This window comes from Convolutriloba macropyga, chromosome 7, assembly GCF_964194025.1.
Source record: "Convolutriloba macropyga chromosome 7, txConMacr16.3, whole genome shotgun sequence".
NCBI classification, from domain to species: domain Eukaryota; kingdom Metazoa; phylum Xenacoelomorpha; order Acoela; family Convolutidae; genus Convolutriloba; species Convolutriloba macropyga.
The window spans coordinates 71,579,363-71,598,252 of record NC_134474.1 but is presented as its reverse complement, the minus strand read 5'-3'; the positions used below and the strand labels follow the sequence as shown (position 1 = coordinate 71,598,252).

The 18,890-nt window shown below is 35.2% G+C and overlaps 1 protein-coding gene across 1 annotated transcript in view; it reads left to right on the top strand.

Annotated features, from left to right (window-relative positions):
* Positions 1 to 18,890, top strand: part of LOC142342507 (acetylcholine receptor subunit beta-type unc-29-like) — a 47,720-nt gene that overhangs the window by 22,053 nt on the left and 6,777 nt on the right. The window contains exons 5-7 of the mRNA XM_075393855.1: positions 8,792 to 8,935; positions 15,776 to 15,953; positions 16,403 to 16,626. Of these exons, the coding sequence (XP_075249970.1) occupies positions 8,792 to 8,935; positions 15,776 to 15,953; positions 16,403 to 16,626 (546 nt within the window). The remainder of the gene's footprint in view (positions 1 to 8,791; positions 8,936 to 15,775; positions 15,954 to 16,402; positions 16,627 to 18,890) is intronic.

Sequence of the window (18,890 nt, the reverse complement as noted above, 5' to 3'; positions counted from 1 at the left end):
GAACCTTGAAAAACCGTTTTTTTAGACGTCTTAGCATCTTTTTTTATCTTTTAAAATAATATTATTGTACTGAATTTGCGAAATGTTGTTATTTTTTAATTATTTTTCGAGTTTTGCTTTCATATGTTTCCATTTCTGCTTTGAATCAGACCGGATCTGAAACATTGGTTTTGTAAACTTATTATTTGATTTTCTCAATTGTCGATTTTGGCATTTCTGATTTTTTTCTATAAATTATGAGCAGAAACATATGCTTGCTCCTTCTAAATATTCAGATCTCCATGTTTTTTGTTAATATGTTACAATAACTCTTCAGATATTCAATTTTCTTTTTGGATTTTTTGTTGTTTCTCCAATTTTAATGGCAGCTAAATTGTTAAATACTTTTTTGAGCAAATTTAAAAAGTATTGAGATGCGGAAACTGCATAATTTTGTTGATACCTTTTTTTCAGTCAACCTGTTGATGCTATTTGAGATAAAGGTTTTTGCTAGATCTTTAAAAAACCAATGCCAGTTCATTTTGTTCCACAAATTTGTTTATTGATTCAGTTACGAAAAGACCATGCTAGTCGACCATTTATTTTTCTGAAACCCGAACTGATTTCTTATCTTATACTGTTCTACAAGTTCAAGATTCTGTTGGAGTAGTAGACTTCCAATTTTTTTGGCCAAAATTTTTGTCGTTGGAATTTGGAATTCGTCTGTCGTTCGCTGATTCAAGCGGATCAATCTTTTTGAAGTTGGATTTTTATATGCCTTTTTATGGACACCTGGAAAAACATTGTTCCGAATACATTTGTTAATTGCGAACTATAAGCGTGTTCCAACAGATATTTTCAAGTTTTTTAAAGGATCTGAGGATGGAAATCCAGAATCCCTTGCTTTTTTCTGTGGTAGTTTGTCAATTACATCATTTAAGTCTTTTCCCGTTAAGAATCCAAAAAAAAAATCTTTTATAAAAAATATAAAGATAGAAATTGCAAAATTTTTCTCATCCTTTCGTATACAACGAACCTTGAAAAACCGTTTTTTTAAACGCGTTAGCATCTTTTTTTATCTTTTAAAATAATATTATTGTACTGAATTTGCGAAAAGTTGTTATTTTTTAATTCTTTTTCGAGTTTTGCTTTCATATGTTTCCATTTCTGCTTTGAATCAGACCGGATCTGAAACATTGGTTTTGTAAACACATTATTTGATTTTCTCAATTGTCGATTTTGGCATTTCTGATTTTTTTCTATAAATTATGAGCAGAAACATATGCTTGCTCCTTCTAAATATTCAGATCTCCATGTTTTTTGTTAATATGTTACAATAACTCTTCAGATATTCAATTTTCTTTTTGGATTTTTTGTTGTTTCTCCAATTTTAATGGCAGCTAAATTGTTAAATACTTTTTTGAGCAAATTTAAAAAGTATTGAGATGCGGAAACTGCATAATTTTGTTGATACCTTTTTTTCAGTCAACCTGTTGATGCTATTTGAGATAAAGGTTTTTGCTAGATCTTTAAAAAACCAATGCCAGTTCATTTTGTTCCACAAATTTGTTTATTGATTCAGTTACGAAAAGACCATGCTAGTCGACCATTTATTTTTCTGAAACCCGAACTGATTTCTTATCTTATACTGTTCTACAAGTTCAAGATTCTGTTGGAGTAGTAGACTTCCAAATTTTTTGGCAAAGTTTTTGTCGTTGGAATTTGGAATTGGTCTGTCATTCGCTGATTCCAGCGGATCAATCTTTTTGAAGTTCGATTTATATATGCCTTTTTAAGGACACCTGGAAAAACATTGTTCCAAATACATATGTTAATTGCGAACTGTAAGCGTGTTCCAACAGATATTTTTAAATTTTTTTAAAGAATCTGAGGATGGAAATCCAGAATCCGTTGCTTTTTTCGGTGGTAATTTGTCAATTACATCATTTAAGTCTTTTCCCGTTAAGAATCCAAAAAAAAAATCTTTTATAAAAAATATAAAGATAGAAATTGCAAAATTTTTCTCATCCTTTCGTATACAACGAACCTTGAAAAACCGTTTTTTTAGACGTCTTAGCATCTTTTTTTATCTTTTAAAATAATATTATTGTACTGAATTTGCGAAATGTTGTTATTTTTTAATTATTTTTCGAGTTTTGCTTTCATATGTTTCCATTTCTGCTTTGAATCAGACCGGATCTGAAACATTGGTTTTGTAAACTTATTATTTGATTTTCTCAATTGTCGATTTTGGCATTTCTGATTTTTTTCTATAAATTATGAGCAGAAACATATGCTTGCTCCTTCTAAATATTCAGATCTCCATGTTTTTTGTTAATATGTTACAATAACTCTTCAGATATTCAATTTTCTCTTTGGATTTTTTGTGGTTTCTCCAATCTTAATGGCAGCTAAATTGTTCAATACTTTTTCGAACAAATTTAAAAAGTATTGAGATGCGGAAACTGCATAATTTTGTTGATACCTTTTTCTCAGTCAACCTGTTGATGCTATTTGAGATGAAGGTTTTTGCCAGATCTTTAAAAAACCAATGCCAGTTCATTTTCTTCCACAGATTTTTTTATTGATTCAGTTACGAAAAGACCGTGCTAGTCGACCATTTACTTTTCTGAAATGCGAACTGATTTCTTATCTTATACTGTTCTACAAGCTCAAGATTCTGTTGGAGTAGTTGGCTTCCAAATTTTTTGCGCAAAGTTTTTGTCGTTGGAATTTGCAATTGGTCTGTCATTCGCTGATTCAAGCGGATCAATCTTTTTGAAGTTGGATTTATATTTGCCTTTTTAAGGACACCTGGAAAAATATTGTTCCAAATACATTTGTTAAATGCGAACTATAAGCGTGTTCCAACAGATATTTTCAAGTTTTTTTAAAGGATCTGAGGATGGAAATCCAGAACCCCTTGCTTTTTTCTGTGGTAGTTTGTCAATTACATCATTTAATTCTTTTCCCGTTAAGAATCCAAAAAAAAATTTTTTATAAAAAATATAAAGATAGAAATTGCAAAACTTTTCTCATCCTTTCGTATACAACGAACCTTGAAAAACCGTTTTTTTAAACGCGTTAGCATCTTTTTTTATCTTTTAAAATAATATTATTGTACTGAATTTGCGAAATGTTGTTATTTTTTGATTCTTTTTCGAGTTTTGTTTTTATATGTTTCCATTTCTGCTTTGAATTAGAACGGATCTGAAACATTTGTTTTGTAAACTCATTATTTGATTTTCTCAATTGTCGATTTTGGCATTTCTGATTAGTTTCTATAAATTATGAGCAGAAACATATGCTTGCTACTTCTAAATATTCAGATCTCCATGTTTTTTGTTAATATGTTGCATTAACTCTTCAGATGTTCAATTTTCTCTTTGGATTTTTTGTTGTTTCTCCAATCTTAATGGCAGCTAAATAGTTCAATACATTTTTGAACGAATTTAAAAAGTATTCAGATGCGGAAACTGCATAATTTTGTTGATACCTTTTCTTCAGTCAACCTGTTGATGCTATTTGAGATGAAGGTTTTTGCTAGATCTTTAAAAAACCAATGCCAGTTCATTTTGTTCCACAAATTTGTTTATTGATTCAGTTACGAAAAGACCGTGCTGGTCGACCATTTATTTTTCTGAAACCCGAACTGATTTCTTATTCAATACTGTTCTACAAGTTCAAGATTCTGTTGGAGTAGTAGAATTCCAAATTTTTTGGCCGAAGTTTTTGTCGTTGGAATTTGGAATTCGTCTGTCGTTCGCTGACTCAAGCGGATCAATCTTTTTGAAGTTGGATTTTTATATGCCTTTTTATGGACACCTGGAAAAACATTGTTCCGAATACATTTGTTAATTGCGAACAATAGGCGTGTTCCAACAGATATTTTCAAGTTTTTTTAAAGGATCTGAGGATGGAATCCAGAATCCCTTGCTTTTTTTTGTGGTAGTTTGTCAATTACATCATTTAAGTCTTTTCCCGTTAAGAATCCAAAAAAAATCTTTTATAAAAATATAAAGATAGAAATTGCAAATTTTTTCTCATCCTTTCGTATACAACGAACCTTGAAAAACCGTTTTTTTAAACGCGTTAGCATCTTTTTTTATCTTTTAAAATAATATTATTGTACTGAATTTGCGAAATGTTGTTATTTTTTAATTCTTTTTCGAGTTTTGTTTTTATATGTTTCCATTTCTGCTTTGAATCAGAACGGATCTGAAACATTTGTTTTGTAAACTCATTATTTGATTTTCTCAATGGTCGATTTTGGCATTTCTGATTATTTTCTATAAATTATGAGCAGAAACATATGCTTGCTCCTTCTAAATATTCAGATCTCCATGTTTTTTAATAATATGTTACAATAACTCTTCAGATATTCAATTTTCTTTTTGGATTTTTTGTTGTTTCTCCAATATTAATGGCAGCTAAATTGTTCAATACTTTTTCGAACAATTTTAAAAAATATTGAGATGCGGAAACTGCATAATTTTGTTGATATCTTTTTTTCAGTCAACCTGTTGATGCTATTTTTTTATTTAATTCACGTCTAGAAAAAGAGTTGCATCATAGTTCTTCTCATTATTGAGTTCTAATGGCAAAAATCATTCTGAAAAAGATCAATTTCAAGCATTTGTTACAGTACTATTGTAATAAAAATGTGATTTTTGTGGTTAAGCAGTAATCAACATGGTTTCATTATTTCCAGTTGGTTGACTTCTATCTACAATTTCTAACGAAATAATTGGTTATAAATTCCCTTAAAAGCTGTTTTTTCGGATAGAAAATTGCGGTTACTGCATTTGCCCTTGAGATTTTTGAGGTCAATTCAATTACCAAAAGTTCTCCAAGGTTTTTTTTGAACAGTAAGGAACGTTTATTCGCAGTTTTTTAAACATTTTATTTGTACTTAAACCCACAATGACTCAAAAAAAAGTGTCTAATAATTGACTTCATATCACTCCTGATATTATATATGAAGGTATTTGGTGTCCAAATTCCTACTCCACCAACCCGCGACAACTGTGTCTGCTTTGACTTTAGATGATTAATGAAACAATGCTTGTTGCCTAGAAATTTCAGTTGTATATCTTGTTTATTGTTTATCCAAGTATCGGTAACTATCAAACTCGTTTGGTTGTCTTGTTACTGTAAAAAACTCGAGTTTTCCTCGTGCTTTTTAATGACATATACTCAAATCAGAAAAATTTAGAAGACAAACTAAATTTAGCTAGAGAGTTTTTGTAACTTTTGATTGTTTCGATATTCTCAAGATGAGGCTTTGGATTAGGTTTGAAGTTTTATAGTGCAGACTCATGAACCACAAGTTGTTCGTATACAAAAAGCGAAACAAAATGAGCAAAAAAAACTGTCACATCATTTTGTTATATCATATCTCATTTTTGCGTGCAAAAACTCAGAGTTTTTTCATAATATCTTACAGGTCAGGTGAAAATCTGACCATTTTTAGTTTAAAAGATTTTAGTGTTCATTTTACAACTGAACACTTTCTGACTGTCTGTAGATCTAAGCTGTCATTTTGAGTTAATTGGCTAATTGGCTTTTAGATACCTCTTACTTGCCTAATTTGCTGAAAATCTGCGGATTATTCTAATCAGCCTTGCTCATTTATTCTCAAATTTCCGGTATGACATCATAGCTTTACAAAATCATTTAAAACAACTGACTTGACCTATTCAGTATCTCTGATCAGAATACAATCTTCCAAAACACCTGCTTATCTCAAGCTCGACATAAGAGCAGGAGAAAATAACAACTCACAACACCCATTTTTTTGATAAACTAACAAAAAAAGCTAACAACTTAACTTTGAAAAATGTCGACCAAAAAAATGAGTTTTATTACAAAAAATTATGCAAAATATAAAGAAAATTTTTGGCGAAAACTTTTTGAGCTTCAAACCCTTGCACCGAAAGTAAATGGTTAACTGGTAAATAAAACAAGAAGAAAAATTTAAAAGTTAAAGAGAATTCTTAAAAAAATACGTTTTTCAAACTGAAATCAATGAACTATCTGGTCATCAACACAAAAGAATTCTGGACATGAAAACACGAAAAGCTTGATTTCCAAGCATACTGGGAAAATTTGGTGCCCAGATCGACTTTTTGTTGGGAAAATAGTGTAGGAGAAAACGCTGAAAAGCGCTGAAAATCTTGTAGCGATGAATGAGGTAAAAGCGTTCAGTTTTTAGAGGTGAAACCTTTATTTTTGCCGCAGTCACCAGAATTCTCCCAGAAAAACTACCAAAAACGGGTTTGAAACCCTCAACTCCAGCATGTCAGCCTCTTTTAATTTCACTGTGCCATCGGTCTCTTACTTCTGTGATATTTCTTATGAACCTTAATCAGTTTGAATACACTTTATGGAAAAGATGTGTGTTGAAATTTTTTAAGACTTGCGGTTTTAGCAGTTAATTTTTAATTTTCACCGTTTAATTGGTGAATAAAAATATTTCACAGCTTCCGAGCGTTTTTGCAATATTTTTTGCGGTGAAGGTATTTGGTAAATTTAGCTGTGAAATTATGTATGATTTGCAAGTTTTAATGGTGAACTTTGTTTTCGCCGCTCTCAACTCTTTCACAGATAGTCTTAGATCTTTTTTGCAATATTTTTTTCTTGAAAATATTTGCTAAATTTAGCTTTGAATTTTTGTACGATTTGCGATTTAGAGCGGTGAACTGTTTTTCACCGCTCTCAACGCGATACTTACAACTTTTTTGCAATATGTTCTGGAGTGAAGATATATGTTAAATTTAACGGTAAATTATTGTAAGATTATTAGCGGTGATTTTTTTTCTGGTCGAACTCAACGCTAAAAATTGAAATTCATTTCACCGCATACACCGCAATTCTTACATTTTTAAGCAAATTTTACCGTTGACACCTCGCCCAGGCTGAACTCAAGAGGTCTGTACATAAGCACTTTCCGTCTGGAACGGTCTGCACATAGGTCTTTTCCATCTGGGACGTACTTGAATTCGACCTTGGACCTCAGCAAGGCATGTGCGTAAGCGTAAACGGGCGCGCACCTGTTTGTGTGTGTTTTGTGTGTGTGTGTGAGTTTGTGTTTGTGTTTGTATGCTTGTGTGTGTTTGTGTGTGTGTGTGTGTGTGTGTTTGTGTGTGTGTGTGTGTGTGTGTGTGTGGTTAAATGTGCGTGTGTGTGTTTATATATATATATATATATATATATATATATATATATATATATATGTGTGTGTGTGTGTGTGTGTGTGTGTGTGTGTGTGTGTGTGTGTGTGCGTGTGTGTGTGCGTGTGTGTGTGTGTGTGTGTGTTTATCCCAGGTTGAGGTGCCATCCGGAAGTGACCTCTAATCAGACCCAAGTCCAACGCACACGGTGTGTTTGCAGACCAAAAATTACAGGGTCTGGGATTTGGTTCGATCGCACAATAGTATGATCAGAGGTCACTTCGGTCTGGGGATGGTATGATCAGAGGTCACTTCGGTCTGGGAATGGTATGATCAGAGGTCACTTCGGTCTGGGGATGGTATGATCAGAGGTCATTTCAAGATGGGAATGGGCTTCAAGCGCACATTAGTCTGATCAGAGACCATTTCAAGCTGAAGTTTTTTAATGATTTTTTGCTTTTTTTTACCAAAAGATGCTGGCTCTGCCAAGAGGCAACGAAAAGCAGCCTTCTGATCACAGACACATTTAGAGTCTGATGGCTATGATCAGAACCAAAGGGGTCAAGCTGATAGAAAATGCCAGTCCCCTTAAAAAAAAGGTGGAATAAAAGTGATTAAAGGTAGAACACGACGTTTTGTTTGGAAAGCTGTCTAAATTCATCCATTGAGTTCGAAATACTAAATAATAAAGGTATGCTAAATAATTTTTTCTCAGCAGTTGGGTTTTCTTTTTTTAGCAATAATACTTTTGGAATGGTCTTTTTTAGATGAATTTAATAATGCAAACATCAATTTTTATGAAATGAATATATTATACTAAAATTCGTTCAGATTGAAAACCATTCACTGATCAGACTATTTCCAGCGCAATTGAGTCTGATCAGAGGTGATTTTGAGCGCAAAATAGTCTGATCAGGAGTGACTTTTGAACGCACAATAGTCTGATCAGAAGTGATTTTGAGCGCACAATCGTCTGGACGATGGTCTGGGTTTGGTCTGGGCCATGGTCGCACAATCGTCTGGACAATGGTCTGATATTGGTCTGATCAGAGGTCCTTTCCGTCTAGAAAGGTCTGATCAGAGACAGTTTCGAGCGCACTTGGAGTGCACACGGTGTTTCGAGCGCACTTTAGACTGATCAGAGGATACTTTAGTCTGGGATGGTCTGACCAGAGGTTACTTTCGTCTGGCACGGTCTGATCAGAGGTCACTTCAGGATGGCACCTCAACCTGGGATATGTGCGTGTGTGCGTGTTTATATGTGCGTGTGTGTGTGTATGTGTGTGGATGTGTGTGTGTGAGAGAGAGAGAGTGTGTCTGTGTGTGTGTGTGTGTGTGTGTGTGTGTGTGTGTGTGTGTGTGTGTGTGTGTGTGTGTGTGTGTGTGTGTGTGTGTGTGTGTGTGTGTGTGCGTGTGTATACGTGTAGGCCTGTTCTAGAGGGATTGTGTGTGCGTGTGTGTGTGTGTATGTATATGTGTGTTTGAGCTTTTATGTGTGTGTATGTGTGTGTATCTATATGTGTGTTTGTGTGTGTATGAATGTGTGTATGTGTGTGCGTGTATGCGTGTGTGTGTGTGTGTGTATATGTGTGTTTGTTTGTGTGTGTGTATGTATGTGTGTGTGTGTGTGTGTATTTCAGGGAGAGGTGTCCTACTTGCGTCCTCTGGTTGTGACAGTGCAGTGTACAATGGACACGAGACACTTCCCCTGGGACAGCCAGACTTGTAGACTCATCGTCGCATCCTGGACCAACTTCGAAGACAATGTCATGCTCAAAAACCACGTCAGTCACTTCCTCACCTGCTACAGGGTTCAGGGTTAAATAAATAGCTAACCAAATTTTGGGGGAAAAAATGTGCTGGATTATAGAGCTTGAAATATAAATTAATCTGAATTAAGCTGGTTCAGCGCTTTTTCCTATATAAACTATAGCTTGTTCCCAAACTTTTTCTCTACATTTCCTTGCTTCTGTTATAAGCTTTTCATCAAATTCATTGCAACAAAACTTTTCATTTGATATTGAACAAAAATAAAGGTGTTACTGTCGTAAGCCTCACCAACCTCCCCGCAAAACCAAACGCCCCATTAGGGCTCACATCTGACCAGGGAATCTCAATCACAGAATTTTTTATTCAAAAAAGAAGATCATCAATTTTTACCAGTTTTCAACTCGAAACTCATGTTAATGGCACAAATGAAGTTGATCATTCATTGAATTTTTCATAAAATTTTGTTATATTTCTAATACAACCGATTAAGTGTAACTCCCGTAATTACCCTATTTTGTCCATTAAGAGAAATAGAAGCCCGATGGTTATTTAAAAAAAGCTATATCATCCTACAAACAAAAGGCTTGTGTACTATGCTTAAAACACAGGTTCAGTGAAAATCATCAACCGACTAACCTCGGACGAACTCACTCGAACGAGAGGAGGGGCAATTTAATTCAGAGGGGTGTAGCCTAGAACGAATTTTTTGGATCTATTTTTGGTGCCTCTCGTACGCTATGGGTCCTCCGTTACAGATCACGAGCAATTGCAAAGTAATTCATTATGTCAAAATGCGACACGTGCCTCTGGGGCTAAACAAAAATATGCAGCCACTAAGCTGGAGGGAAGGACACAAACGGAAAAGATCAATAACTTTGCATGAGTGCAAATTCTTAAAATCGCTTTTGTTTTAGTAACAGACTTAATTTCTGAATAAAAGCAATTTGGATCACGCGAAAACAAAGAAGTCAAGAGTGAAAAACCAAGAAGCGAAATCAAAAGAGCCAGAAAAAAATTTTGCATCGAAAGAAACACACCACTACACTACAATGAGCACTTCAAACTTCGTTCGAGAGCAACTTAGCAGTCAGAAAGAAACATTATCTAAAGTCACGGACTATCTGTTCCTCTCTTTCACCGCACAGATTTGGAACGAACAAAATCTATCCATATTAACTAAAAGAGAATTATTTTTACGCTTTGGAGTTTTGTTTTCGTCCTATATGCCGGAATTTTTATTTTTAACAATCCAAAAAGAACAGTATCTGAAAGAAAATTTCTTGACTGTTTTTGTTGATGAGCAATCAGATAAAATTTAGTGAAATTTGGTTCGAAAGATCTTATCAAAATTGAACCAATGTTTACAATGTAACTTTCAAATTTAAGTAAGAAATAAAATATACCAAGAGTTCTTCATTTTTGAACATCAAACTTAGATTTATGGATCTGCTTTTTTTTGTGGCCTCAGTAGCATAATTGAAATATTTGCAGCACATCACCTGAACCTACTATAACATTGAAGTCTTCACACGTGAAATGTCGGAGAACTTAAACTGCTGAAGCGTTTTTCTCGTTTAATTCTCAAAAGCACAATATTTTTCAAAATCAAAAGCACGACGGTAAAATAAATTCTTCACAAATGAAAGATTTCTTCTTTCAAAAATATGTATGCAGTCAAAGTAATCCAATTAATTAACACCCGATATGGCCGCAAAGGACCCCAACATATTAAATCTCCCTAAACAAGTTTCACAGTGCCAAATGTTTTTTCCACAGACTTGAGGCCAAACTGCTTACGCCACTAAATAAAAGCAAGGACCATCAGATAGCAAGATATGTCTTTTGAAACCTAAAAATTTAGATTTCAAGAAAACTAAAATCATGACGGGACAAAAATTGTCCGCCTTTTTTTTGGAAAAGTGGAGCGACCAAAAATAAAACACGTGGATAGGGTAATCTCTGAGCTATTCATCCAATAAACGCATTTGCACCCTATTTACGTGTGCTGCTATTAACACTTATAGAGTATAAAAGTGCATTTTTTATGTACTTTAAGATTAAGGCTTAATTTCCTAACATTTTACTTCTTTGATCTTTTAGAGGGGACAGTCTGTTGTTATTGTTGTTTTTCTTCTTAATCAAAAATAAATCAGCGGTACTCTAAAGCTTCAACACTTAAAACAAGTCTGACGGGTCAGGCATAAGCAGCAAAATCGGGAACGGCATTTATCACGCAATCATAATTCCTTTCTTGGGGTATACTCTGCAATAAAACAGCTGGAAAAGATTTAAAGGTCCTTGCCCTATTCAATCACAAGCATAATCAAACTTTACTATAGCACAGGGTTATTACCAGCACCGTCAAAATGGCAAATGTGGCAGAAAATCGGTTCAACACGCTAAATCAACATGGATAAACAACACACAACCTCGAATCAGAAAGAGGGCTGAGTTGTACAACGCCAAAATTTTCTCCTCGAATAACACAACAGTGGCTGCAATATCGTCTAATGTCAAAAACTGAGAGGCAGTATTATTGTTTTTAGAGAGTCACGTGCCTCGAAAGCATTTACTTGTCAAAATTAGTTAGCTAAAAAAACGCGACGTTTGACAAAATCAAAATTTTGAAGTCAAAAACCGGATCTTTTGTTTCAAACGTTCCTACCGGATCTTTTGAATCGATCGAACCAAAAATTTTGGAAAGTACCTTGAAAGCCGTACACGCATTATGGACGCGTCAGTAACTTATGTCAATGAAAGAAGTTGAACGACGAGAGCATAAACCAGAAGTTCAGATTGCGTTTCAACTGTTTTAGAACAGGTCATCTATCCAACAACTGTAAAATCAGGTCAGAAAAATATGCATAGTGGCGTCGTCGAGAGCAAGCCACACGGTTTGTTTCAGACGCTACAACGGCGATAGCGACCTTTATCAGGCAAGGAGGGCATCCAGTGCTCCAAACAAAACTGACAATTAGAGCAGTGAGCATTCAAGCTGTAGCATTCTGTGATTCAGTATCCTCAATCTCATTTGCACTGAAATCATTGTTACTAATTTTCCCCTTCAAGATCAAAAAGCGTCTTTAACTGTAGCAGCAAACCGTGGGTCACAAGAGGTCAGGACTGAAAAGTACAAACAAAAGGTTCAGCCCATTAGAAGCATGAACCACTAACAACAGTGCTTTTCTGTGGTCGCGAGACTCTGAAGTTGTTTGACCACTTCTGTAAGAAACGAAAAACTGTTACTCAGTTTTGAAGAGTTTTAAAGTTCAAGTCATGCTTGGGCAAGACTGCTACAACATACATAAACCGATGGAATTCAAGAGAGCAGAAGTCAAAACTGCTCCGTGAGCCGTCAAATCAAATATTTCATGAACCTTACGTTGTATTCTACCCGCACACCGAGAAACAGCTCCTACTACGACATTAACTTCAACAGCAGTTGCCAAGTTAGCAAATCAACTAAACGAGTGTTGGGATACTGAGTCCCAAGAATCACTTTGCAATGTCACCGGATGTCAAAAGACAAGCAACGAGCAGTCAGAGCGCTAGAAGAATCTGCAATTTTTGTTCGTGAACGATGCGAAGTTGGCCTTCTGTTGTAAGAAGAGTCGTGAACTTGCCGAACAACTTCTACTGTGCAAAAAAGGCAACTCAATATTGTAGAACAACATCTTCAGGTGACACTAAAGGTTTCTATCCAGATAACACTGACACGGACATCAACGCCGGATATGTTAAGAAAAAAAGAAAAAAAATCAGATATAAATCAAATTAAAGACGAACTTCAGTAAAACCTGCCACATCCCCCCGCCATCACATCACAAAAACCTGGAAACGCAGAAGAGTGTGCAAGGCAGCTTCGAGAAACCAAAAAATGGCCTTTCATTTGTGTGTAGAAATAGGATATGTGACTCAGAGCTCTCAACAGAACAATACAGTTTGTTTTGTGATTGGTGCTCTGAGTTGAGCGAAATAAAATCGCTTTTATTAACCGACCTTTTTTTGAAACACATGCCCAAAATTGGGAATGCACTTCTTCACAGATGAATCAGAGCAAGCCATGTGCATCGTGGCGTATCTGCAAGGTGAAGCAACGTTAGAACTGACCAACTAATAGGCTAATGTTGTGCAGCGCCCATTTACACATGAGGAATCGAACTTGTGTAAGAAATGAAAAAAGCTATCCTTGGACACATTTGATAACGGTATTTCAGTGACTAGAGTGAGCACATACACATGTTAAAAAAACAAAAGCTGTTTGATGCGAAAAGAGCAGCACAAATATCAAAATGTTCTTTATTGGACACACGTCATGGTGTCCAAAGTTTTGCAGATGTTTTTGCCTAAGGAATGTCCTTCGAATGACTCAAGGAGTTTGTGTGGTCTGCATGGCTCCGAAAAATAAACAGACGTTTCCAAAACTTTGGTGCCGAGTGAACAGAAATGAAGCGGAGCAAACTAAAAGTAAAGCAGCAATAAAAACCAAATTAGATAAACTCTTTAACTGCAAGCAGGTTCCATAGAATGAAAAAGCTCCTTGCCTACTCAAAGAGATTCAAGACGAGGCGTAAGGGAAATCTGAATGTGACAGAGATTCATGAAGTCTAACAAAATTTTTTTTACTGTTTTTTAAAACGGAAAGTTTCCCATTTTTTGGAAATCGATTGTCAGCTGCGAAGCAAAATCGAAAACCTTGAAGAATCCCAAATTGTCACATTTCCACGAAAAAAATAAACTTGATTGAACGGTTGGCTGGAGCATTAAAAGCTCAATAACAATGCGATGCACCTAATTTTACTACCACCGAAGCATTCGTTTGCACAGCTTATGTTGGCGAAAGCAGATCGTGACAACGTGCACGGAGGCGCAGATTTCGCAAACATTCATCAACAAGATTTCTGAATCATTGGGTTACAAAAAATTGTCAATGAAATTAAAGAAGAATGCATCAAATGTAGAACAGCAAAGTCAACTCAGTCCAAACCACTGATAGCAAAACTTAAAATGAGCGACATGATGAAGTTGTGTTCCCATTCCCTCTTAATGGATTTGTCTACTTCAGATCAGTTGAAGTCAAGTTTCTACGACGTTCCCTTAAGATATGTTGCCGCCTTTTCACTTGTCTAACATCCAGAGCCAAAGATATTGAAGTTCCACAATCACTAGACACCGAGTCACGTCTAGCCGTAGTATCAATTTTCATTGCAAGACGTGGCTACCCAAACACCATAATCAGAACAGACTGAAAGCTGGTACCAATGTACTGGAAGATTTGACGGATGAATGGGACAAAGTTAACATTGAACGTTATCAAAGTCGAAAAAAAAATATGGAAACTCAACCCCCTTGCGACTCGCCTTTTTGATGGAATCTGGGATAGATTAGTTCAAAATTGAAAGAGAGTAATGAGTGCCGTCTTGGACCACCGAAGCTTCACCGATGATGTACTCAACACAACGATGTGTCTTGTAGAACAAACTCTCAACACAAGACCCTGACAGAAGTAAACGATTTGCCAGCAGTTAAAAAATCCCTCTTGTTGGGACTGAAAAATGCTACCACCACCTGACAAAATCAAACTGAACGGCTCAAGCATATGCAGAATTCATACGAAAGAAAATAGACTCGAAGACCGAAATGGTCAATAGAAAGAAGAACTTATTTGGGTGGTAGATGATTCAGTCACACAACGTGAACAAAAGTTTGGACAAATCATTGAGGTCTCCGCTGGCACTGACGAGGACGTATGATCAGCAATAGTTAAGATGGCACATGGAGATTTCAACAGACCAGAGGTGAAACTGGCGCCAGTATTCTATGATGATGATCCCGAGATCTATAACAGAGATGGCGATGTTGACGCCATTTCTGAACATCAGCAGACCACCAGATAGCAACTAAATTCTTTTGAAATTGAATATCTTTGAATTGGATGCTCAAAATGCTCAAAAATGACCAAAAAAAAAAGAATTTTGTCGGGCAGGGATTAAAAATGCGCACAACCTCCTCATTTTGTGAGGGGATCCCTGAACAACCAAATGTGATAGCATTTGGTTAGGGAAATCTCTAAGCCGTCCATGAACTCAACGAACATTATTCTGAAAATCTTGTTTGGGCCCCTCAAAGTCTTATTTAAGTTTCCCCAGATTTCCCGAAGAACGGTACTTTGTTGAACTGCGGCGGTAATCGTTAAGACTTGACGCTCGTTCCAGAAACAAAATTTGTTACTTTGCCAATTTTGCTCAGCTATTTTTTGTTAAACAATCAGAGACTATTCCTAATTTTTTTTTCTTGAAATTGAGGGCTATCGATGATCAGGTGTAGTGAACCCCAAAGTGTTTTATCACATCTTGGTAAGCTCTCCTTAGCAATTTCAGAAATCCGGAATCTTATCAGTGCTGTACCTTGAAGAATGCGACAATCATCCGGTCTCAAATAACAGCGTTTTCCGCTTTGAAATTCCAAAAATCAGCAATCCGAGTTGTTTTTTGAAAGAGGAATTGGGAACTCTGGACATGCACAAAGACTCTTCTTATTTTTTGAACACAAAAGGTTTGTCACAAAACTTTGAAAACTTACTAAGACGTGTACGGTGTCGTAGAATTTTTGCACGGCGTCGTATAAGGCCGTAATGTTTTCTGGCTTCGTACCATACCAATTTTGTAATTACCGATTTATAATATCTGATCTTCTAAAAACGATTGAAAATATAAAACGCTTATCTTTGTCAAGTAATTTGGTCATTGCTTTTTATCCCGAGACAGTCAATCATTAGGAAAAATTACTTGGAATTTTCGGGGGTAATTATGTGCCAACTCTCATTTTTATTAGTATACGTGTGTCTGTTGTAGAAGGGTGCTAATCTGGATCTGATCAACCAGACAAAACACCATGAGTGGACTCTGGAGCCAGAGAGTCCTCTGTTCAGAACAGTCGAGGTGTATGACTACATTGGAAATAGATTGAGGAACAAGAGCTACATTGTACACCAGATCAACTTCACCAGAAAACCCAATTTCTACCTCATAGGTAGATACAGAAATAGTTACACTAAGCGAATCTATTAGTAAACTTTTCTCCATCGTGGAAAATGGTTGCGATAAATGGCGACGTAAAAGGTATTATTCGCAAGTCTAGTCGTCAATAAATTAACTATTTCGGCCATCTGCGGTCTATGTTGAAAATTTATGCGGTAACCCTAGTCGAGACAGGATGTCAATCTTGCAAGATTCTTGCAAAATACTGTTAATCTTGCAAGATCTTGCAAGAGGATGTTAATCTTGCAAGAAAATCTTGCAAAATTTTGTTTGATCTTGTAAGATCTTGCAAGAAAATCTTGCAAGATTATGCATAATCTTGCAAGATCTTGCACGATTCTTGCAAGATTAACGTCCTGAATCGACTAGGGAAGATAATTGCAAGAACTTGTGAAATATTGTATCAAATTTGAGCAGATTTTTCTGATGTGTTTGTTATAGTGATAGTGATGCCGACAATAGTGATGAGTTTTGTGTCTGTGTTCGTGTTCCTGTTGCCCAATGGCTCCTCCGAGAGGATCACATACAGTATGTCCATGTTGTTGACATTCTACCTCAATCTGTTGACAGTCGCAAACAACATCCCAAACAACAGTCTGCACTATCCCTACATTGGGGTGTACTACATTCTATGCATATTTCTGATAGCTTCTTCTCTTCTACAGGTATCAACTCTCTGCCAATCAACAGTGTGGATTTTTATTAAACGCTAAATTGCGCAGCGCGCCAATGAGAGAAATTTAATACGTCTTGCCATACCCAGGGCTAAAAATAAGTGTAGATGTTTTGGTGCCTTACAATTAAATTTTGTACCTTTGAGGTGCCTGGGCACGTCGGCTGTTTGATTTTGGGCAATTTAGTGGCGCCCTAATCCTGGTTCTGTTCTCAGATTCATGGTTTCAAGTTCCTCACCAGATTGAAGGGTCGTCCATACTTTGTATTGAGTTTATTCTCATATACTCAAATGGGTTTTCTTTGTTCAGTCAACTTTGGCCGATCGATATATTCATCGTAGAGAAATCTGAGTGATATCATTAAAAATCTCGTCTGGCGTAGAATTCAAAATTAAAATTTTTTTTTTTGAATTTCGTATTTTTCGAGGAGTTATCGAGGTTTAAAGTTTTGTGTGAACAAGTGATAATTACATGATTTTGTTCACTTTTATCGTAATTTTTGTTCAAATTAAGGCTTTTCTATAATAAAATTATTTCAAAATTACGTTTCGCGCTACAAAATTAAAGAATTTTGTGTCACCAATAGCTCGATAAAAACGATAGTTCTGGTCTCGTGGGAAGTTTACTATTAAAAAAAAAAACCCGAATTCATTTTGAGAGCTTTTTTATTATTGTTTTCTAGTAACTAAGAGACTAGTTATTTTCATATCGAGGTTCCGTTGATGAAAAACTTCGTTGGCAATCTAATGATACTCAATGAACGAAAAAAAATTGTTTTCAATGAATCGCTCATGTTTTTTTTGTCTTCGACTCATGAGTTTTCGAGATTTTCAAGGAAATTTTGATTTTCTTTTTGATATTTTAAATTTTGTGAGTCCTATGGCATAAACTCGCTAATTAAAAGAGCAATCAACATTCCAACGTGCAATAGGCAAAATTGTTTATTGCTTTGAGTAGACAGCTAATGGCTGTTAAGACTTTAAAAAATAATTCTTCGATTTTTTTTTTAACATTAAACGATATTAAATTTATTTTGATGAACATTAGGTCACTCTCAGTAAAGACAGGAGCCCTTTCTTTTTAATGCAATTAAAACTAATCTGGTAAGCGGTTTTATCTTCTAACTATTTGGTTTATGACTTCCATGCCACGAGTTTTCCTAATTTTTTTAAAGACTTTTGGATATTTTTTTTGTAAATTTGGTACGTTTGAAATCTTATCTCTTTATCCAAATATTGATAGTTCTAATTGGCTAACAGAAGGCGTCAAATGGCACATAGATAAAGTTTTCAGAGAAACGCTTATGGTTTAAATGGCTTAGACACTTTCTTCTCGCACTTTTCTACTTTTTTTGGTTTTTGCATGTATTTGTCGTTGTTTTCATAATCATAGGTTTTTTTGTGATGTCCTATTGGTGATATTTTGATGAGAAGCAACCTTTTCTTCCCATCGAGACATAGAGCATGGTATTTTTGACTTCTGTCGAAAGATCTTGCGTTTCTGGCTGTTAATACTTTAAAAATAATTTTAAAATTTTTTTGGACATTAACCAATCTTAAACTTATTTTCATCAACTGTAAGTCAGTCTCAAAATTGAGCGGAGCTCCTCATCTTCTAATGCAACTAAAATGAATCTGGCTAGCAGTTTGATCTTCTAACTATTGGTTTCATGACTTCGATGCCACGAGTTTTTGTATTTTTTTTAGTTTTTGGATTTTTTCTAAACTTTTGTTCCTCTCGAAATTTTATCACATTATCCTAATATTGATAGTTCTCAGTGGCTTACAGAATTAACAAAAGCATTCAATGGACCATAGATAAAGTATTCAGAGAGAAGTTTATGGATTAAAAGGCTTCGACACTTTATTTCACTTTTCTACTAATTTTTTTTGGTTTTTGCCTGCTTTTGTTGTTGTTGTTTTCATAATCATAACACTTATTGTGATGTCCTATTGATAACTGTAAGATGACAAACGTTTTTATCTCTTTGTCTAGGCATAAGTTACCGTATTTATTGACTTCCATTGAGAGCTATTGCATTTATTGGCTGCTAAGACTTTAAAAAATAACTTTTTTGGACACTAAGCATTAATAAACTTATTGTTATAAGCTGAAAGTTAGTCTCAGTAATGTCAGGACTCTCCCTTTTTTTACTGTAACCAGAATAATCTGGTAAGCAATTTTATCTGCTAATAATTGGTTTTATGAATTCGATGCCACGAGTTTTCAAAGTTTTTTTAAAGATTTTGGATATT